This window comes from Salvelinus sp. IW2-2015, unplaced genomic scaffold (genome assembly GCF_002910315.2).
Source record: "Salvelinus sp. IW2-2015 unplaced genomic scaffold, ASM291031v2 Un_scaffold1038, whole genome shotgun sequence".
Lineage (NCBI taxonomy): Eukaryota > Metazoa > Chordata > Actinopteri > Salmoniformes > Salmonidae > Salvelinus > Salvelinus sp. IW2-2015.
This window is the reverse complement of record NW_019942698.1, coordinates 198,712-219,097: the sequence shown is the minus strand read 5'-3', so window position 1 is coordinate 219,097 and position 20,386 is coordinate 198,712. Positions and strand designations below refer to the sequence as shown.

Sequence of the window (20,386 nt, the reverse complement as noted above, 5' to 3'; positions counted from 1 at the left end):
ACACACACACCTACCTCTCAAATGCATACACACGTTCACCTACCCATATGCACACACGCAAACACACACACACACACACACTCAATTACCAACGCAATCCTGTCTCTATGTGAACCCTCTGCCCCTACGTCTTTACTGTCAGCTCCAAACACCCTCTCACACTATCTAGTTTTAAACTCTGCCCCCAGGCCTGGTGCACTCCTTTGTGTTTCCATGTCAAAGTTACTCTACAACTTCTGTAACAAAAGCACTCACAGCCCCCTCAACTCTACTCAGAGACTTAAAAAGACTCCTTCCCTCTGGAACTGAAAGGGAGAGGGAGGAAGAGAGTAAGGAGAGAGCGGTGGAGAGATGAAGACAGAGAGAGGGAGGTAATGTTGCCCAGGGGCTACTGTAACTAACATCCAAGCCTGTCGATTCAAGTGATGGACAAGTGACCACAATATGACTTAACAATGCATTCACATTCAAWACATTTGACTACAGGTCATTTAAAACAACATTGAAGGAGGGTGACCAATAGTAAAAACCGGATTACATCAAAAAGGCAACGATCTCCCCGACCGTACACACCTTGTTCCCTATGGCTTTCTTGGGTGGGAAGTTGAAGGTGCCGACTTGCGGGAATTGTGAGCGTAAGTGGTTGTGGAGCGTCCGGAATTCCGTGTAGCGTCTGTAGACATTCCATTCGTTGTCTAGGATACGGATGTACACCTACGGAACAGGTAAGACACAAACAACAACAACACAAACAGCGACACAATCAGAATACTTTCTGTGGTACAAATCCTGCTCTTACGAAACCGCTCACAGTCTACAGAGGAGGAAATTAGCCAACCATAATGTCTCAATAAGGTTATCTATTCTCAATATGGCAGTAAAACATAGTAGGCCACTCTCTGCCTGTGCACTGCTATTTTCATGCATCATTAAAGGAGAGCGTTGGATTCCTTTGTTCAGCTGCTGATGGTCTGTGGCAGGCAGACACTGGGGATTGTGAAGGGAGGATAAGAGAGGCAATTACAACTCGAGGAGGGAGAGCGAGAGGGGGAGAGTATGAGAGGGAAAGCGATAGAGTGAGAGATGTTATTTTCAAATGGAGGAAAGGAAAGACGAGGAGAGAACAGAGATGCCATTTTCACGCGTCATAGTCTCTCCCTCAAGCCTAGCTGGAGAACAGTGTCACAACGGTGAAGCAACGTAGCGTTAGAATTAACAGACGTCCCATCTCAAAGCTATAGAGGCACAGACTGATCCTGTCTATTGGGGTTCAGTTGTCCTATCTGAGGTGACAAGCAATCACTTTATCACCTCTGTACTTCCTCACGCAGTACCGTACTTCCTGTGAACTTTTTTGAAAACTTTTCTCCGGAAAGTGAGGGACTGTAGAGTAGAGAGAAATTAAGAGAAGACAACAAAGGCAGCCTGAAGCTTAGATGAACCTGTTGTTTGTTCGTAATTGTCGTTTTCAAGGGGGAGTGTGTGTGTGTGTGTGTGTGTGTGTGTGTGTGTGTGTGTGTGTGTGTGTGTGTGTGTGTGGTGTGTGTGTGTGTGTGTGTTGTGTGTGTGTGTGTGTGTGTGTGTGTGTGTGTGTGTGTGTGTGTGTGTGTGTGTGTGTGTGTGTGTGTGTGTTTGTGTGGGTGTGTGTGTGTAGGCACATGTGCGTATGTGCTGTGCGTGGCATGCGTGTGCATGTGTGTTCGTGTCTGTGATCAAAGCGTTAGGATGAAACGGGGCAAATGGGTGGACACTGGGTCCCTGGGGAGGGCTGGCCAACCTGGGCCAACATTAAAGTCCTCACACCCCACAATAAGACCAGTACTCTTAGAAAACTGCCCCCTGGCACACTCACACACAGTAGTCGTGTGCGCGCAGACACACAACACTCACACACAATGTATTCTCTCTCACTCATACACACACACACACTGTATTCGTGCACAGGCAAAGTGGAGCGGGTCGAGAGTTCCAAGTCCTTGGTGTCCACTTCACGAACAAACTATCATGGTCCAAACATACCAAGACAGTCGTGAAGAGGGCACGACAAAACCTTTTCCCCCTCAAGAGACTGAAAAGATTTGGCATTGGCCCCCACATCCTCAAAAGGTTCTACAGCTGCACCATCGAGAGCATCCTGACCGGTTGCATCACTGCCTGGTATGGCAACTGCTCGGCATCTGACAGTAAGGCGCTACAGAGGGTAGTGTGAACGGTCCAGTACATCACTGGGGCCAAGCTTCCTGCCACCCAGGACCTATATAATAGGCGGTGTCAGAGGAAAGCCCATAAAATTGTCAAAGACTCCAGTCACCCATAAACTGTTCTCTCAGCTACCGCACGGCAATCGGTACCGGAGCGCCAAGTCTAGGACCAAAAGGCTCCTCAACAGCTTCTACCCCTAAGCCAATAGACTGCTGAACAATTCATAAAAATCGCCACCGGACAATTTACATTGACACGCGACCCCCCTCTTGTACACTGCTGCTACTCGCTGTTTGTTTATTATCTATGCATAGTCACTTCGCCCCCACCTACATGTCCAGATTACCTCAACTAGCCTGTACCCCTGCACACTGACCCGGTATCGGTGCCCCCTGTATATAGCCTCGTTATTCTTGTTGTGTTACTTTTTATTTTAGCCTACTTGGTAAATATTTTCTTCTTCTTGAACTGCACTGTTGGTTAAGGGCTTGTAAGTAAGCATTTCCCCCGTAAAGTCTACACTTGTTGCATTCAGCGCATGTGGCAAATAAAGTTTGATTTGAATGGCATTCATACATGCACAGGAATCACTGTGTATACACCACAAACACACCACACACAACCACACACACACACCACACACACACACACACACACACACACACACACACACACACACACACACCACACACACACACACACACACACACACACACACACACACACACACACACACACAAAGACATATGCAATCACACATTTACAGACACACTATACCAACACACAGACATCCACGTTGGGCTTGCTCATTACCATACACATTTAAGGCAACATCATCCACAGAGCAGCTATTGTTTCCTCCTCAGTAACAGCAAATTCATTATTTCATCATCTTTCACAAAATATTTGCCAACATCCAACTCTCGCGTTCTGCATAAAAAAAAAAACATCTCTTTGTTTTCAATAGAAAGATCATCAAATGTGACACATCCGTGGCCTAGGCTCAGCTAGCTCTGGGCCAGGTCCAAACTATTCTGATTATGTTATATTTGAACTAGTCAGAGTTTTTTTGTACAGCGAAAGTAACAAGCTTACAATTCACAAAATACATTATCATGAATGAATTTCAAACTGTTATAAAATTGTGTACAAATTATGGTGACATGTTTTTTTGTTGTTGTATATATGGAAAGTAAAAAGATATTTAAACAGTGTTTCTGAAACTTTCTAGAATATTGTTGACTAATCTTTCAGTCAAAATAAATCAATTTTCTCAGCTCTCCAATTGTCTTCAAGGGTTGCAGCCCCCAGTACAGAGCCCCTGGTACAGAGAAGAGAAGCATTAAAACAACATAAATCTAGGGGGTCAAATTAAATTCAAAGCTTTACCCTTCAACACGAACAAGATAGATAACTGCAAGTTAGCACTATTTTACTTGTTGTGTTCTCACCATCTCTTTGATATAGCCTGAACAGGCAGGTCATGTATTATTGTAGACTAACAAGGCTATTGAAAGGAGCAGCGAGTGATTCATCAACAGCCAGATAGACTGGGAGAGGAAATGCTGTCATTTACAACAACAACAGTGGCATTTACAACTGCTCATTATACAGAGACTGATCAGTTCATCGAAAGGAGGGAGGCAAAGACAGACAGACAGACAAATAGACAGACAAATAGACAGACAAATAGACAGACAAATAGACAGACAAATAGACAGACAGACAGACAGACAGACAGACAGACAGACAGACAGACAGACAGACAGACAGACAGACAGACGTTTTAGAGAGGGGATCCGAGGTGCTTAGCTCACTTAAGCAGACCATGATGAGATGATTCTGGGCAATCTGAAAGTTAGCACTTTTCATTCAATAGTGTAAATGGTTTGCAAAATCTTGAGAGACATGCCCAAAAAACCTCTGAACAACATATAGATGTTGCTCTTATGAGAGCTACAGCACAGTATGACTCAAGATGTTATACTTCAATCAGCCACAGTGTTAGAAGCACACCCTTTACTCTTGTAGCCTGGTCCCATCTGTGTAATGTGTAATATATTCTTCAACCAGCTCATTTATTGTTTATATATCTATTGGATTATCTAGTACATCTGCTACATCATGTACGTTTGTACTTTTGTCTAGCCACCCAGTTCCCTCTCTCTCTCTCGCTCTGAAGTACGTAACTATGAGATACAGTCTGGTCTGATAGCATAAGCCGACACTCTTCTGACAGGTAGGGTAATTGTAGGTTACCAACTGTGGTAAAAGCACTGGGCTCACCTCTTCCATCTTCTGAGGAAACCACTAAGAGCCCTCTTGCTCACCTCCGAGTGGGAAAACACTGCAACTACCGTACAGACCGCACAAAATGGCAGACAAAGGATCAGGACTGCCGCTCACCTCATAATGGGAAAACACTGCAACTACCATACAGACGGCACAAAATGGCAGACAAAGGATCAGGACTCCCGGTTCACCTCATAATGAGAAAACACTGCAACAACCATACAGACGGCACAAAATGGCAGACAAAGGATCAGGACGCCCAGGCAGTGGGGATGTTAGTTTCACCATAATGAGTGGAAGTAGAAGCACTATTAGGTGGACCGATGTTGTATTAAGATGTTGCATGTACGGTTTGTGTGCTCATCTCTAACAATAGCATTGAAACCATAGAAATAAATGATGTCTATGATTGAAACATTCTTAGCTGGAGAACTCCAGCTAAGGCACTTTGAAAGAAGGCTGTATGATAAGTTAAATTGCTCATATGATCTTGTCCTTGATTTAAAGAACATTCAGCTATATTCATCACCTTCATCACCTGCCAGACTTTTCCTGGTCAGGTCACCTACAGTAGTTGGCCTGTAGCAACAGTGGCCTGTTATACTTGAGCCTCAGCCATGAAAGTAAACATGAAGTTACAACAAAGCCCAGAGAGAAGGATAATATGGAGATATGAAATATTAATGTGAAAAACAACCTTGATCATTAATCTAGACTAATGCAAAGTTATTTATATTTTTGCACTGACTATGTAGAGGACTCCACACACTCACTCACACAGACTCCAACACACACACTTACTTTGCTCACACACATTCCTACTAACTCTACACACACACACACACACACACACACACACACACACACACACACACACACACACACACACACACACACACACACACACACACACACACACACACACACACACACACACACACGCAAACCAGGCCAAAGACCCCCTCAGAGACACCAATTCTCCTTAGCCGAACCACAAGAATGGAATGGTCTACCGTTGTCACGCCCTGACCTTAGAGAGCCTTTTTATTTCTCTATTTGGTTAGGCCAGGGTGTGATTAGGGTGGGCATTCTAGTTTTTCTATTTCTTTGTTGTCCGGGTATGGTTCCCAATCAGAGGCAGCTGTCTATCGTTGTCTCTGATTGGGGATCATACTTAGGCAGCCTTTTTTCCACCTTTAGTTTGTGGGATCTTGTTTGTGTGTAGTTGCGTTCTGCACTGCATGTAGCTTCACGTTCGGTTGTAGTTTCATGTTTTTTTCGTGTTCGTCTAATAAAATGGTGTACACTCACCACGCTGCACCTTGGTCCGATTCTTCCGCCAACGAACGTGACAACCGTATCAAAAGCTTAGGCCAAGTCAATAAAAATAGCAGCACAATATTGCTTAGAATCAAGGGCAATGGTGACACCATTGAGGACCTTTAAGGTTGCCGTGACACATCCATAACTTGAATCGGAAACCAGATTGCATACCCGAGAGACTACTATAGACAACAAGAAAGCTAGTCAGTTGATTATTGACATGTTTTTCCAACACTTTTGATAAACAGGACAAAATGGAAATCGGCCTGAAACAGTTAGGATCAGCTTGATCTTTCCCTTTAAATAACGGACGCACAATCATCATGTGCGTCACGCATCACGCTGCTGCTACTCTGTTTATCATACATCCTGATGTCAAGTCACCTTACCCCTATACATATCTAACCCTACCACACATTTTAAATATGGTACTCATGTTCTATTTCTCCTATGTTTTTCTTCTACTTGACTTTATTTTATAGTATAATATGTTAACTACTGATATTTATTACTGCATTGTTGGGAAAGAGCTTGCAAGAAAGGCATTTCACTGTACTTGTGCAAATGACAATAAAACTTGATTTTGAAGCACCACAGTTTTTTCAGGGCTGTGTGAGACAGAGATATAGTAAAGCAAAGTACATGCAGCGGAACAGTAGTGCTTATGTCATCCCTCCCTCGTTCCCTCTCTCCTTCCCTCCATCTCTCGCTCTTTATTTCTCTGTCCACTCTGGGACACAACATTTGCCAAATTAGGCAGAAAATATAATCCATTTGGAGGACTGCAGAAAAGAAGGAGGACGCGGAGTGATAAGAGCGTATAAGGAGAGAAATTTTCCATTAAAAATATTCAGCAGAGATTTATCGGCCGTACACTCTCTGTGTGTGTGTGTGTGTGTGTGTGTGTGTGTGTGTGTGTGTGCGCGTGTGTATGTGTGTGTGTGTTGGAGGGAGGGAGGAAGCGATACCCTTCCCAGTGTCATTGAATCTGTTTAAGTAAAATAGCCTCTTGTCATGGACTAGTATCCTTACCACAATCATCATAATAACAGAGATGACTAATAATACTAGCAATGGACATTTTTTTTATGTGATCATAGTATCATCTCACATCATTCTCAAACCATAATATGTCCAGTCATCCTGCTGAATGAGTTTGCAAAATGCCCCACTGGTTTGTGATTCATTAATATACATACTATTCAAACATAAAATCCCTGTGAGGCCTGCTGTAACATCATGAGTGACAGAGCAGTTAGCTAACCAGGGCACACACACCTTCATTAGTGTACACTCTAACCTCTGGCTCTCTGGAGTGGATAAATATTTCATCTTCATGCGTACAACACGTAAATGTAGTTGACACATAACTCTAAATTACATCCCTGGTACATGTACAATACTCTGACCTACGAGCTACGACCCAGATTTGACCTTAACGAGATCGAACATGCATACACAAATCCTGCTTAACATAACTGATGGGAGAGAAGGTTGTGCAGACAGACAGACAGACAGACAGACAGACAGACAGACAGACAGACAGACAGACAGACAGATTAGATGTACAACTCAAATACTTTGACATATGTCAAATCAAATCAAATCAAATTGTTATTAGTCACATACACAGGTTAGCAGATGTTTTGCGAGTGTAGCGAAATGTTTGTGCTTCTAGTTCCGACAATGCAGTAATAACAACAAGTAATCTAACCTAACAATTCCACAACTACTACTTATACACACACAAGTGTAAAGGGATAAAGAATATGTACATAAGATATATGAATGAGTGATGGTACAGAACGGCATAGGCAAGATGCAGTAGATGGTATAGAGTACGGTATATACATATGAGATGAGTACTGTAGGGTATGTAAACATAAAGTGGCATAGTTTAAAGTGGCTAGAAGTACATGTATTACATAAGGATGGCAAGATGCAGTAGATGATATAGAGTACAGTATATACATATACATATGAGATGGGTAATGTAGGGTATGTAAACATTATAGTTAAGTGGCATTGTTTAAAGTGGCTAGTGGTACATTTTTACATATTTCCATCAATTCCCATTTTTAAAAGTGGCTGGAGTTGAGTCAGTAGTTGGCAGCGGCGCTAAATGTTAGTGGTGGCTGTTTAACAGTCTGATGGCCTTGAGATAGAAGCTGTTTTTCAGTTCTCTCGGTCCCTGCTTTGATGCACCTGTACTGACCTCGCCTTCTGGATGATAGCGGGTGAACAGGCAGTGGCTTGGGTGGTTGTTGTCCTTGATGATTTTATGGCCTTCCTGTGACATCGGGTGGTGTAGGTGTCCTGGAGGGCAGGTAGTTTGCCCCCGGTGATGCGTTCTGCAGACCTCACTACCCTCTGGAGAGCCTTACGGTTGTGGGCGGAGCAGTTGCCGTACCAGGCGGTGATACAGCCCGACAGGATGCTCTCGATTGTGCATCTGTAGAAGTTTGTGAGTGCTTTTGGTGACAAGCCGAATTTCTTCAGCCTCCTGAGGTTGAAGTAGATTAGTATGGATTACTTTTGTCGCATCATTTGTAGACATCAATACTCACTAGCCAAATTAAGTTCTCAGTCATATACCCTTAAAAGTTGAGGGCAGCAAGGGTCTTCAAGGGTATCATATTATACCCTTGAAGTTTGAGTTCTGGAACATTAACAGAGTTACAGAACACTGAGAACTACATCACCCATGTATTACTACTCCAGGTAGACCAATAAAATGTGAGATGTTTATCTGTGCACTAAAGTCCATCTCACCCCGCCACACACTCCTGCTCTCCCCAGGAAGGGAAGGTTTGTTTATGATTGGGCTGTGAACTTCTAAAACACTAGGAAGGTCGCTTGTAAAAGCCACTCCTACAATGTACCTCACATTTCTCCTTTCCATCCAGAGAAGAGGATTTGGAGCTCGATAAATGAACAGTGATGTTGTTGACTAATGATTGGAGAGCAACATGTTGTTGTTTATTATCAGTGGTACGGATTTAGTACTTGAATATGTTTACCTCTGGAAGAACCGGAGGTAAATCTACCATAATGGTAAACAGTTTTATGATTACAGCACATATTTTGTTCAAGAGCAGCAGGAGAAAGCTAGGATCACATTGACTTGACTATGTATCCTCATCACATGCAGCCTACAATCATCCAAGCTCATTCCGAGCTACCAAGCTCATTTCTGCATAACCTCAGCCATTCTGCATTCAAACTGTACAACCTTCTCGTTGTCATAACCTTCAAAGATGGATTACAGCGTTTTGTTACAAGCTCTGATAAAACAACTGGAGCTATGTGATGATAGACAGATAGATGAATGCTGTCACTGGATGAACACTGTCACTCTTGTCTGAGAAACTGCCAGGGACAACTTTGCATTCAAACGCCAGGGAAAATACTCACTCACTTTTGTCTCACTCAATCTCTCACTTACTCTCTCTCTCTCTCTCTCCCACCCTCTCTTTCTTCCATCTTATTCTCTCTCCCACCCTCTCTCTCTCCTGAATGAATAAGTCACGAGTCGGGTTCGTAGCATTGCTCTAATGAGTACGGCAGGAAGTGGCAAAGTGAGGGAATGAGAAAACGGATAAACGAGAGAGAAAAAGAGAGAATTAGATGGGAGACGTGGAGGAGGTTAGAAACACAGCCCCATAGTGTTTCCAGGAACTATAGTAAATTAATGGCTTGTGTTGACTCGGACTCTGAGGTACGGCATTGGAGATTCCACTACTAGCCCCTCACAAGACAAAGATCAAACAGCCTAGCAAGGCTCTGCAATCTAGAGCCGCTGCAATTTTGATTAAATTACCAAGAGAGAAAGTTGGGCAATTTCCTGTCACCTTCCAGCCTTAACATCATCTTCTCTGAATTGCCGTTATTATCTTTGTATATCTGAGTTATTTGATGGTTATTTCCTTCCAAATATATTTGCAGATCGTACAACGTGTTCTCAGTTCTCTGACTAGCCTAACATGTTCTTCTAAAGCTGGAAATCTAACAAAAGCGATCTTTGGCTTTTACAGTGGGGATCCAATTTATGATGAATCGATGCAACTAAAAACAACGATCATCATAGTAATCAACATCCACCACAAACAACTACCACCATGTCGATAATCAAGGGCCTTCATTACCATTACCATAACCATCATCTTTACAGACTTGATCATCATCTCAATTAGGAATCAGATTAATAATGGGCTCTGGTCTACTTATGGATATGATATCCCTCATTTGCATAGCCAAAGAAGCCAATGAGATGCAGTCTCAGGCTTTGGCAAAAGAAACACGCACATACACAAAGAGTTTGCAGACTGAACTACGTAAACCCTCCACCACTCCATTGTATGAATCCTCTCAGCGCGTTGTGAAGTCAACTGCATGCAATATAGAGATTATCATCATTAGCACTTTTCCCACAGTGCACCTCTGGGGAATGGGACCTATGTGATGGGAACAGCACACGTTGGAAGCATGTCAACGAGGATGACTCAATTATTCATTGTTATAGCTGATTTATATTTCTAGTATGTGCATGTTCAAGGGCTTGGCTCCAACTGGAAGCCAAAGGTAGCTTATATAATGCCTATTGAATACTCGATTAGTGCGTCTGTGACTCTCTTTCAAATCACCCTCACACACACACTCAGCTTGCCTCTGAGAAACTACAGTAGTCTCAGGTATCCCGGAATATTTGGAATTGAAATGAGAGAGCGAGCGAGAGAGAGAGAGAGAGAGAGAGAGAGAGAGAGAGAGAGAGAGAGAGAGAAAAGCAGTTATCAAATCTCATTAGTGTTATAAAAATATGGGAAAGTTTGCAGCAGGCCTGACTTTGTGTGGAAGCGATTGGCTCAGCTGCTTTTTACTGATCAAAGGGAATCACTCATTTAGAATAAAAAAAACAGTACATTCTGTGTGCCGTGGCTCATCTAGAGTACAGGGCTTCACTTGGCATCAGCACACAAGAGGTAAAATAAATCTGTGTACAGTGTGTGTGCTCAACTAAGCAAAGAGTTTTCCCATGAATCATAACATTGCTTTTACTTTCCTTTAAGCAATTAGTCTACTCTAGAAGATATATATATTTATTTTAGTTACGCTGGGAATGTAAGTGGATTTGATATGTTGGTTCTGTCAGAGACGTTTGGAGGGAAGGAATGTTATCACTACAACATGCCAAAGTGCAGCCGTCATCTCCACCTGGCAAATGAAGGGCTCTTCAGTTCTGTTATTATTTTACTTGTTTCTCTGAGGGAGAAGAGAAAAGCCATTTTTGTTATTTTTTCCATGACACACATATTAACTTCTTGTTGGTATCGTATGAGAATGCAACAATAATTTCCAACTGCCGTTATAGTCTCATGAAAGGAGGGGGAGAAAGGGAGAGAGTAGGGGAGAGACGGAGAGCTCATCTGGGGAGAACAAAACAGGAGTGATAATAGTGAGAACCATCACAACCTCCCTCTCTCTATGGGCATCCCAGGCCTTGTTCTGTCTACATAGAGTCCTTTTAAACGGAGAAGAAAAGTGGCTTTTGAGAAAGGCAAAGACAGAATGGAGAACAAGCAATTTGCCTGCTCAATAAATGCCCTGTAATCTAGTGGCAGAGAAGAACGCCACGCTTCTCTGGCTCCCATTTCTCTCTCACTTTTCTCTCTCTATTTATCTTCTCCCCCCCTCTCCATCATTTTCAGTTCAGCAGAGAGTGAAACGGAGCTGTGTGATTCTGATGTTGTGTTCTGCTAGGTGGTGCTGGTTTTTAGGCCCTGCTGTTATTGGAACAATACAGGAACAGGATGTTTAGAATGACTGGCCGAGGGTTGCTGTCACCTGGTTGGCTGGTTGAAAATGGGAACATTTAATTTTTTTAACACATTCTACAACAAAATGTTTGTAATGCCATTAGTCTCTCTTTCAAATGCTATTTAAGAACAGGTGTATGGACCTTCTGTATGAGAAATACTTATTCTCACGTATCTCGCATAAAGCTCCAACGTTTTGGCATGAGTGACCCATCACGTCTGTTTTTAAGCCTTGGAGAGGAAGATACAAAGCGCCTATCACACACAGCCAACAATGGCAAACCGTTCTCATCTATCTAGTCTATTAAGAACAATAGTAATGTTTCCGTAGGGATCTATATGACAAATAGACCCCTGAGAACACACCACAAAGGCACAAAAGACTATACAGGACACAGCCATTGTCTGAGGCTAGACTAAGCAATAGTTTCAAAGCGCTAGTAAAAACAGGTTTCATTAAATCAATGAAAAATATTTACGTAACCATTTAACTAGAATATAGAAGTTCAATGCTAAATCCGTCAACTGAACTTCCCAGCAAAACCTTGAATGACCTCTGATTCCTTTCTGTACCAATTAGATCATTGATRTCTTATCAGCCATAACCTTTCACTCTCCAATACCAGCCTCCTGTCACTACTTATCAGGGGTAAACATCTGGAGGCAGCTGCCCAGGCCTCTACTATTCTGTCCAGGGGTGCGTGTTATGTCTTCACACCACACTGCAGTGGCAGAGATACAAGAGCAGACTTGTATATAGTTCAGTTCGGGAGCAAGCCAATCACGCTCGACTATCTCTGTGCTGAGGTTGTGTCACCTGTCGTGTCCCATCATTTCTGGTTTCACCTCGCTACACTGTGTGTCACGCCCTGACCATAGAGAGCCTTTTTATTCTCTATTTTGGTTAGGTCGGGGTGTGACTAGGGTGGGTAATCTAGGTTGTTTTATTTCTATGTTGGCCTGGTATGGTTCCCAATCAGAGGCAGGTGTTTAGCGTTGTCTCTGATTGAGGATCATATTTAGGCAGCCATTTCCCCACTGGTTTTTGTGGTATCTTGTTTTTGTGTTGTTGCCTGTGAGCACTCCAGAGCTTCACATATCGTTTGCTGTTTTTTTTTATTGTTTTGTGCGTTTCACAAATAAAAAGATGTGGAACCCATATCACGCTGCGCCTTGGTCCGAATGTTATTTTGACGATCGTGACACTGTGGCTCCTCTTCCTGACAGAGGAGAGTGGAACCGAGCAGGGCAGTGACACATATCCCCTCAGGGGAGAACAGGAAGGAAGGCGACACAGTGAGAGACCTGAGGTTTCACGCCTAGTCAATGTGCTAGGTACAATAAAAAGCAGTTATCGAGGCCAGGGCATATGTTGGGTGTTAGTTTTTACTAGTTACTCCATTCAACAACCAAACACAGAAATGGGATACCAGAAAATTAGGATGTCTTGATCTGCAAATACAATTTGTGTTTGTTTATTAGACTAGGATCTGGTGTTAGTGTCTCTTACCTGGTATACATGGTAGGCGTTAGAAGCGCGTCCTTGCAGAAACACAGAGGGAATCCAGACATTGATGAGAGCACGGTGAGCCCTGGGGGAGAGGAATACACAGTAAGGGTTATAGATACTGTACTATTCATCGCAGGAAAGCTGTCATTCATCAAATATACTACGACATTAAAGAGAGGGTCTTCAATAGATTCAAGAATTCACTACTACTACGCTTATATGAAGATCACGTTGTCAGGAAGCATAAATCAGAACCTTGAAGCGCTACGATATTTGCCTGGCTACCCATCCATACCACTCCGGCCAAACGCCACGGCCACTAGCGTTTCTTCTCCACGATGAATGTATGGGGAAATCGACAGAGCAGCGGAATTCAATTCAGGATGAGTCGTCAGGCAAGCAGAGTATTAAACCATGAGAACTTTCACCTCAGGAAGGAAAACAAATGGCATAAAAAACTACATAAATACCTACATAAAAAACTCCAGGAGACCTTTCATTAGGGAAATGGAAAGAACGCAAAGGGAGATAAAATGTGAACCTCCTACCAGAGGATATTACTACCACCTTGCTGGAACACAGTGTTTCAGACACTCAGGGTGTGTTCAAAATCGCACACTATCCCTATATAGTACACTACTTTTGACCAGAGCCTTATGGGTACTGGTTAAAGGTAGTGGACTATATAGGGAATAGGCTACCATTTCAGGCACCCAGTAATAGTCAGGTGTTACAGCCCTCTAGTCCTCTACCCCTGTTCCTTGTGTTTAATGAGAGACATAACTGATTTAAACAGCACAGTGACACAGCCTCCCTCCCTCCTCCTCCCTCACAAAGGTTGCACAGTGTTCTCTTTTCACCGGCGCTAACGAGGACATGAGGAAAGTGGTCAAGTGGGTGACCACCTTGGTTCAACTCTGTTTTAAACCACTCCTCTCCTAATGAGACGACAAGGGTCATCCCTTGACCAGGAGAGCTAGTGTCAACAGGCTTTCTTTACAAATAGCCCCAAATAGCCCTCTACATTTYWGTCATTAGCGGATGCTCTTATCCAGAGCGACTTACAGTTTGCATTCATCTTAAGATAGCTGGGTGAGACAGCCACATGTCACAGTTGCACATTTTAAGTAAGTACCTTTTCCCTCAATAAAGTAGTTATCATAAAGTACTAGCCAGGTTCTATTAGCAGTTRGTACAACACCTGTAAATACACTGCATGTACAAAACATTAGGAACACTAGGAACACCTTCTGTACCCCCTTTTGCCCTCAGAACAGCCTCAATTCTTGGGGGAATGGACTCTACAAGGTGTTGAAAGCATTCCACAGGGATGCTGGCCCATGTTGACTCCAATGCATCCCACGGTCATGTCAAGTTGGCTGGATGTCCTTTGGGTGGTGGACATTCAAATCAAATCAAGCTTTAATTATACAGCACATTTCAGACATGGAATGCAATGCAACGTGCTTCACAGGAAAATAACTAATAAAAACATTGAAAATAAAAGCTGAACTATTTACTACACAAGAAACATAAGACAAAAAACGAAACAACGGAAAAAACTGAACGACTAAAAAGCACGCTAAGGAAAAGCAAAGCTAAAAAGATGCACACAGGAACCTGTTGAGCGTGAAAAACCCAGCAGCGTTGCAGTTCTTGACACTCAAACCGGTGCACCTGGCACCTAATACCCCATTCAAAAGCACTTAAATMTTTTGTTTTGCCCATTCACCCTCTGAATAACACACTTACACAATCCATGTCTCAATTGTCTCAAGGCTTAAAAATCCATCTTTAACCTGTCTCCTCCCCTTCATCTACACTGATTGAAATGGATTTAACAGGTGACATCAATAAGGGATCATAGCTTTCACCTGGATTCACCTGGTCAGTCTATGTCATGGAAAATATTGTGTACACTCAGTGTACACAGTAATGTATGTTTACAATATACAGAGTATATAGCTTACCATGAAAATGGTTTAGTGTCTTATGACTGGGGATCTACAGGGCTGGGGTTGTCCTCCCCTGATTTTAAAGACTGTCATTCTCACTCAATGTCACAGATTTTCAAACAGAGAGGTAGAGGTAGAGACCAGCAGCGATAGAGGAAGATAGATAGAGGAAGAAGGATATTTTCAGAGATCTGAAAATAGGTCTGAAAACGGTCACCTACCTTCCGTCWCCTGAGGTGATAAAGATACACATGATAATGACAGAGCTGAGCCGTGGTGTCAGAGATACACATATACATATACAGTGCATGACTTTTTCCACATTTTGTTGTTACAGCCTTATTCTAAAATGTATTCAATCATTTTTTTTTCTTCATCAATCTACACACAATACCCCATAATGACAAAGCAAAAACAGGTTTTTAGACATTTTTGWTAATTTATTAAATAAATTCTAACTGAAATATTACATTTACATAAGTATTCAGACCCTTTACTCAGTATTTTGTTGAAGCACCTTTGGCAGCACTTACAGCGTCAAGTCTTCTTGAGTATGATGCTACAAGCTTGGCACATCTGTATTTGGGGAGTTTCTCCCATTCTTCTCTGCAGATCCTCTCCAGAGATGTTTGAACGGCTTCAAGTCTGGGCTCTGGCTGGGACACTCAAGGACATTCAGAGATTTGTCCCGAAGCCACTCCTGCGTTGTCTTGGCTGTGTGCTTAGGGTCGTTGTCCTGTTGGAAGGTGAACCTTCGCCCCAGTCTGATGTCCTGAGCGCTCTATAGCAGGTTTTCATCAAGGGTCTCTCTGTACTTTTCTCTGTTCATTATTTCCTCGATCCTGACTAGTCTCCCAGTCCCTGCTGCTGAAAAACATCCCCACAGCATGATGCTGCCACCACCATGCTTCACCGTAGGGATGGTGCCAGATTATCTCCAGACGTGACGCTTGGCATTCAGGCCAAAGAGTTCRATCTTAGTTTCATCAGACTTGTTTCTCATGGTCTGAGAGTCTTTAGGTGCCTTTTGGCCGACTCCAAGCGGGCTGTCATGTGCCTTTTAYTGAGGAGTGGCTTCCGTCTGGCCACTCGTTCCTTCTGTAAGGTTCTCCCATCTCCAGAGAGGAACTCTAGAGCACTGTCAGAGTGACCATCGTGTTCTTGGTCACCTCCCTGACCAAGGCCCTTCTCCTCCGATTGGGGTCTGAATACTTTCCGAACGCACTGTATATAGTAGAGATAGACAGACACTGCTCATGTGATAAGAGATATACTGTAGATGTAGATATGGGGAGATAGAAGGTGCTTACGTCTCAAAATCTGATAGGCTGGGGTCGTCAGAAGTCTGGCTCAGGTCACCAGGAACCTTTATTCAAAAGTAAGGAGAGGAAGATGGAGCGAGAGAGAGACGGAGCGAGAGAGAGAGCAAAATGTCACTGTTTATACAAAATGTCACTGCGTTACTATGTCAGCTACCTTTCATCCATTTCTACTTTACACAACCCTCTGTGTCTGAGCAGCAGGGTTGGGTAGATCCTGAGGGAGAGGGAGTCTTTCTGTGTGACCAGTGGAGCAGAGCACTGTGACATTACTGTACTCTGCCCCCCCATCCCATCACCACCACTCTCACATCAACGTACTGTACACACCAAAAAAACAATTGGAACTCATAGTGTAGTGCGTGACACCATAGGGCCTCTTGTTGTTGTTAATCCCTGGATAGGAGGGAGCGCCAGCGGCAGARATGGACACTATTACCCAGCGTGGCTGTAAGGGATCCATTCCTATAATCTGTCTGCAACTTCTCCTCAAATCCCCCCACAGCCCAGGGACACATGCAGGGGTAATTCTTTGTGTGTGTGTGTGGCGGGGGCTGTGTTTATGTGTGTGTGGGTTTCAACAGCCTTTTGTCTTTCATTTTCAATGTGTGGACTGTCTATTAATAGAACAAAATGGTCTGGTGTAGAGAGGATGAAGTTGGGCTGTCACACCCCAGAGACAGGGCCACAGGGCTGGGATAGAGGGGGCCACATCTCCTCTACTCCCCTCCTGCTCCAGACCCAGGGACCAGAGAACCACACATACAGCTTGCCTGGTCAGCCAGCCAGTGTGCGGCCAAAGCTGGGCCAGCAGATGAGGGCTGGAGCTCTGGGATAAGAGGTAGCCTGGGGTAGTTGATTTGTTACCGAGTGGCCGGCAATCTCCCATGGGGGTGTGTGTGTGTGTGTGTGTGTGTGTGTGTGTGTGTGTGTGTGTGTGTGTGTGTGTGTGTGTGTGTGTGTGTGTGTGTGTGTGTGTGTGTGTGCTGTCTCTTATACACATCTAGATGTGTATAAGAGACAGGTGTGTGTGTGTGTGTGTGTGTGTGTGTGTGTGTGTGTGTGTGTGTATGCAGGCAATGTGTCTGTGTAGAGGGTAACTCACTGGTCCTCTGAGATCAATGAGTTCCTGTTTCATTTGGTTGATGAGGTGGTCCTTGGCCATCAGAGAACGGTACAGACGCTCATTGAACTCTATCAACTCGCCATGCATCTCAGCCACCTAGTATAAACACACACACACACACACCGGGTTAGTTACAGTCTGGAACACACACATGATCCTTGCAGCTGTATATGAACTGAAACAACAGACTCCAAGAACAAGTCAACAATGATACACAGTGGAACCGTAAGATTGACAGTTTGGCCAATCAGCTAATCGGATGCGCACACACACACACATGCACGCACGCACACACACAGGGTGGTTGAGTCCAGGCTGCTCACGACATCAGCTGTCAGTGTCCATAACAGACCTGGACAGGGTGATAGGTTTCTGCCATCAGCATGTCACAAACAGAGACAGCCAGATAGCTGTGACATGCATTCATTTGTCTGGGGACATCAGGTGTCAGGGTAGATTGAGGACAGGGACGTCTGGGTATGACCGGTGAATGATGTAATTTTTGACATGACTGTTGTCATCACTGACCATCACTGACACAGAGTATACCACCTCAAACACACTGGGTTAAAATAAGACATCATAGAGTCTCAATTTAAAGTGAGACAGAATGTTTTAGCCTGGTTCTTGGTTTTAACAGGAATGTTTGGGATGAAAACGACCAAGGAATTCACTTCAGTACCAGGCTAGTTTGAGAATGGTTATTTTAAGAAAGCTCTTTGTCTGTTATTATGAGGGAGAGATATAATTATAGTAGTTTAACAGCAAGGAATAATGAAGACAATTTATAGCACAAAGTTGAAAAATAACCTCAATGTGGCATCTAGGAGAGGTGAGGAAACAAACTTTTCCTTTGTTATAGTTTTCCAGCTTGGCTATAATTATTTAGTTAGCTAACATTTCAACATTCACCTAGGTTTCTAGGTCACTATTAATAAATACAGTCATTTTTAACTTTCCAGACTTCAGATTAATGAATTCAAACACAGTGACCTCAGGATCAGGTAGAGAGAGTTGGGCATTAAAATGCAGAATTTGACATCTTTGAAGGCAGCACCATCAAAACACTCCTGCTTCCACTGCTTCTACTTTGAAATGCACTCAACATTCAACTTTCCCATCTCAGGAGTTAACCTGCAGCTTCCTTGAAGTTGTCTAACTCTACAGAGACCGGGAGAGACAACGGGCGTGTTGAATGATGTGAACACACCCACCCACACAAACACAGGTACGCACACACAGGTACAAACACGGACACACAAACACAGACGCGTGTGCATGTGCACGCTCACACGTGCACACACACACACGTGCGTGCACACACGACTCAGCTGGCATTTGGAGTACCAACAGCACTAGCGAGGCCCAACAGTGCCGCATCACCTTTGACAGCCTCCCTGTAGGGAACACTAAACAGCACAACAGAAAGGTTCACTGACGGCACATCGGATCATTCTGGAAAACTCAATCCATTCATCACCTCTATTTATTTGTGCCGTAACTTTCAAATAGGACATTAAAAAAAGAAATTAATTTGAAGCGTGAAGGAACCCAATTAATTCTCAGTGAGAGGGAGCTAATCAGTTTGTTATTCTGCGGCCGCGCGTGCTGATTTGCATATGTCATTTCAGTCAGTCACAGCCACTTGCTAACGCTCCCAATTCAGTTAAACAGTTTCAACCTCATTACTCACCATGCAGCGCTGGTCAGGAAGACAGGACCAAGTCACTGCATTCATTCATTCAATGTTTTGTTTAACTGGGTTTGAATTTAGAAAAGTTGTCAATTTTCTATTTCAGCTTTTCCATTAAAACTCTCAGAAATAACAATGCATCTTATTGAGAGCAGTTCGTTTTGGTGTATTGTAAGTTATTTAGGACCTACAAACTAACTTAACAGTAAAATCAGTTGTCAGTCTCTATTTGTGGGCCTTTGAGTTCTATATGGCACTGTTGTGATGCAGGTGATGCTGGCAGTTCCCTCCCTCCATCCCCCTTTCTCCCTTCCTCCCCTCCCTCTCTCTCTCTCCCTTCCTCCCTCCCCTCCCTCTCTCTCTCTCTCTCTCTCCCTAGGCTGACAGTAGTGTGAGGTGAGCAGCAGTTAGTGTGAGGCGAGCAGAGTTGTTGTGCTGAGCTGGGAGCCTGTACAGAGAAGTCCCAGCCTAAGCAGAAACGGCCACCATAGCTGACCTGCTATCTAACACAAGTAATTGGATGTGAAACGAGTCTAAAGAGAGAGCGGAGAGAAGCGGAAAGAGGAGACGACAGGCTTAGCTTCCCCTCAGAGCGGTAGCATGAGAGGGGGGTGAATGTGTGTGGTTGAGAGGGGGATGGATGTGTGTGGTGGAGGTTGGCTAGTCATGAGATTAGGGTGTTTTGAGGTGTGTGTGTGTGTGTGTGTGTGGTGTGTGTGTGTGTGTGTGTGTGTGTGTGTGTGTGTGTGTGTGTGTGTGTGTGTGTGTGTGTGTGTGTGTGTGTGTGTGTGTGTGTGTGTGTGTGTGTGTTATATAACAGTGAGATATGGGTCGGGGACTCCTGTGGGATCTCTGGATCTTCCTTTGATCTGTTCTCTCATTAATTATCCAACAGCAGAAACACCACAGCAATTACTAACAGGCTTTATTTCTGTTCATTTAGAAAAGACTCACAATAGACTCACAATAATAGCAGCCTGGAACATGTTCCACTGTAGCCATTCCTATATTGATCTTAAAATGGAAGAGATGGATGGACTAAATAATGCTCAACAAATTGCCAATTTGGGTGTGCATGTGGTGCGCGTGCCTGTGTGTGTGCTTGCATGCGTGCCAATCTGAGTGGACAGCTTTAGTCTATACCCCTGTCCTT

The 20,386-nt window shown here is 43.7% G+C and overlaps 1 protein-coding gene across 1 annotated transcript in view; it reads right to left on the bottom strand.

Moving 5' to 3' along the window:
- snx29 (sorting nexin 29) overlaps nt 1-20,386 on the bottom strand; it is a 117,129-nt gene that overhangs the window by 16,334 nt on the left and 80,409 nt on the right. Inside the window, exons 16-19 of the mRNA XM_024136864.2 lie at nt 17,520-17,636; nt 16,406-16,461; nt 13,141-13,222; nt 574-714 (exon numbers count right to left, since the gene is read on the bottom strand). Coding sequence (XP_023992632.1) covers nt 574-714; nt 13,141-13,222; nt 16,406-16,461; nt 17,520-17,636 — 396 coding nt within the window. The remainder of the gene's footprint in view (nt 1-573; nt 715-13,140; nt 13,223-16,405; nt 16,462-17,519; nt 17,637-20,386) is intronic.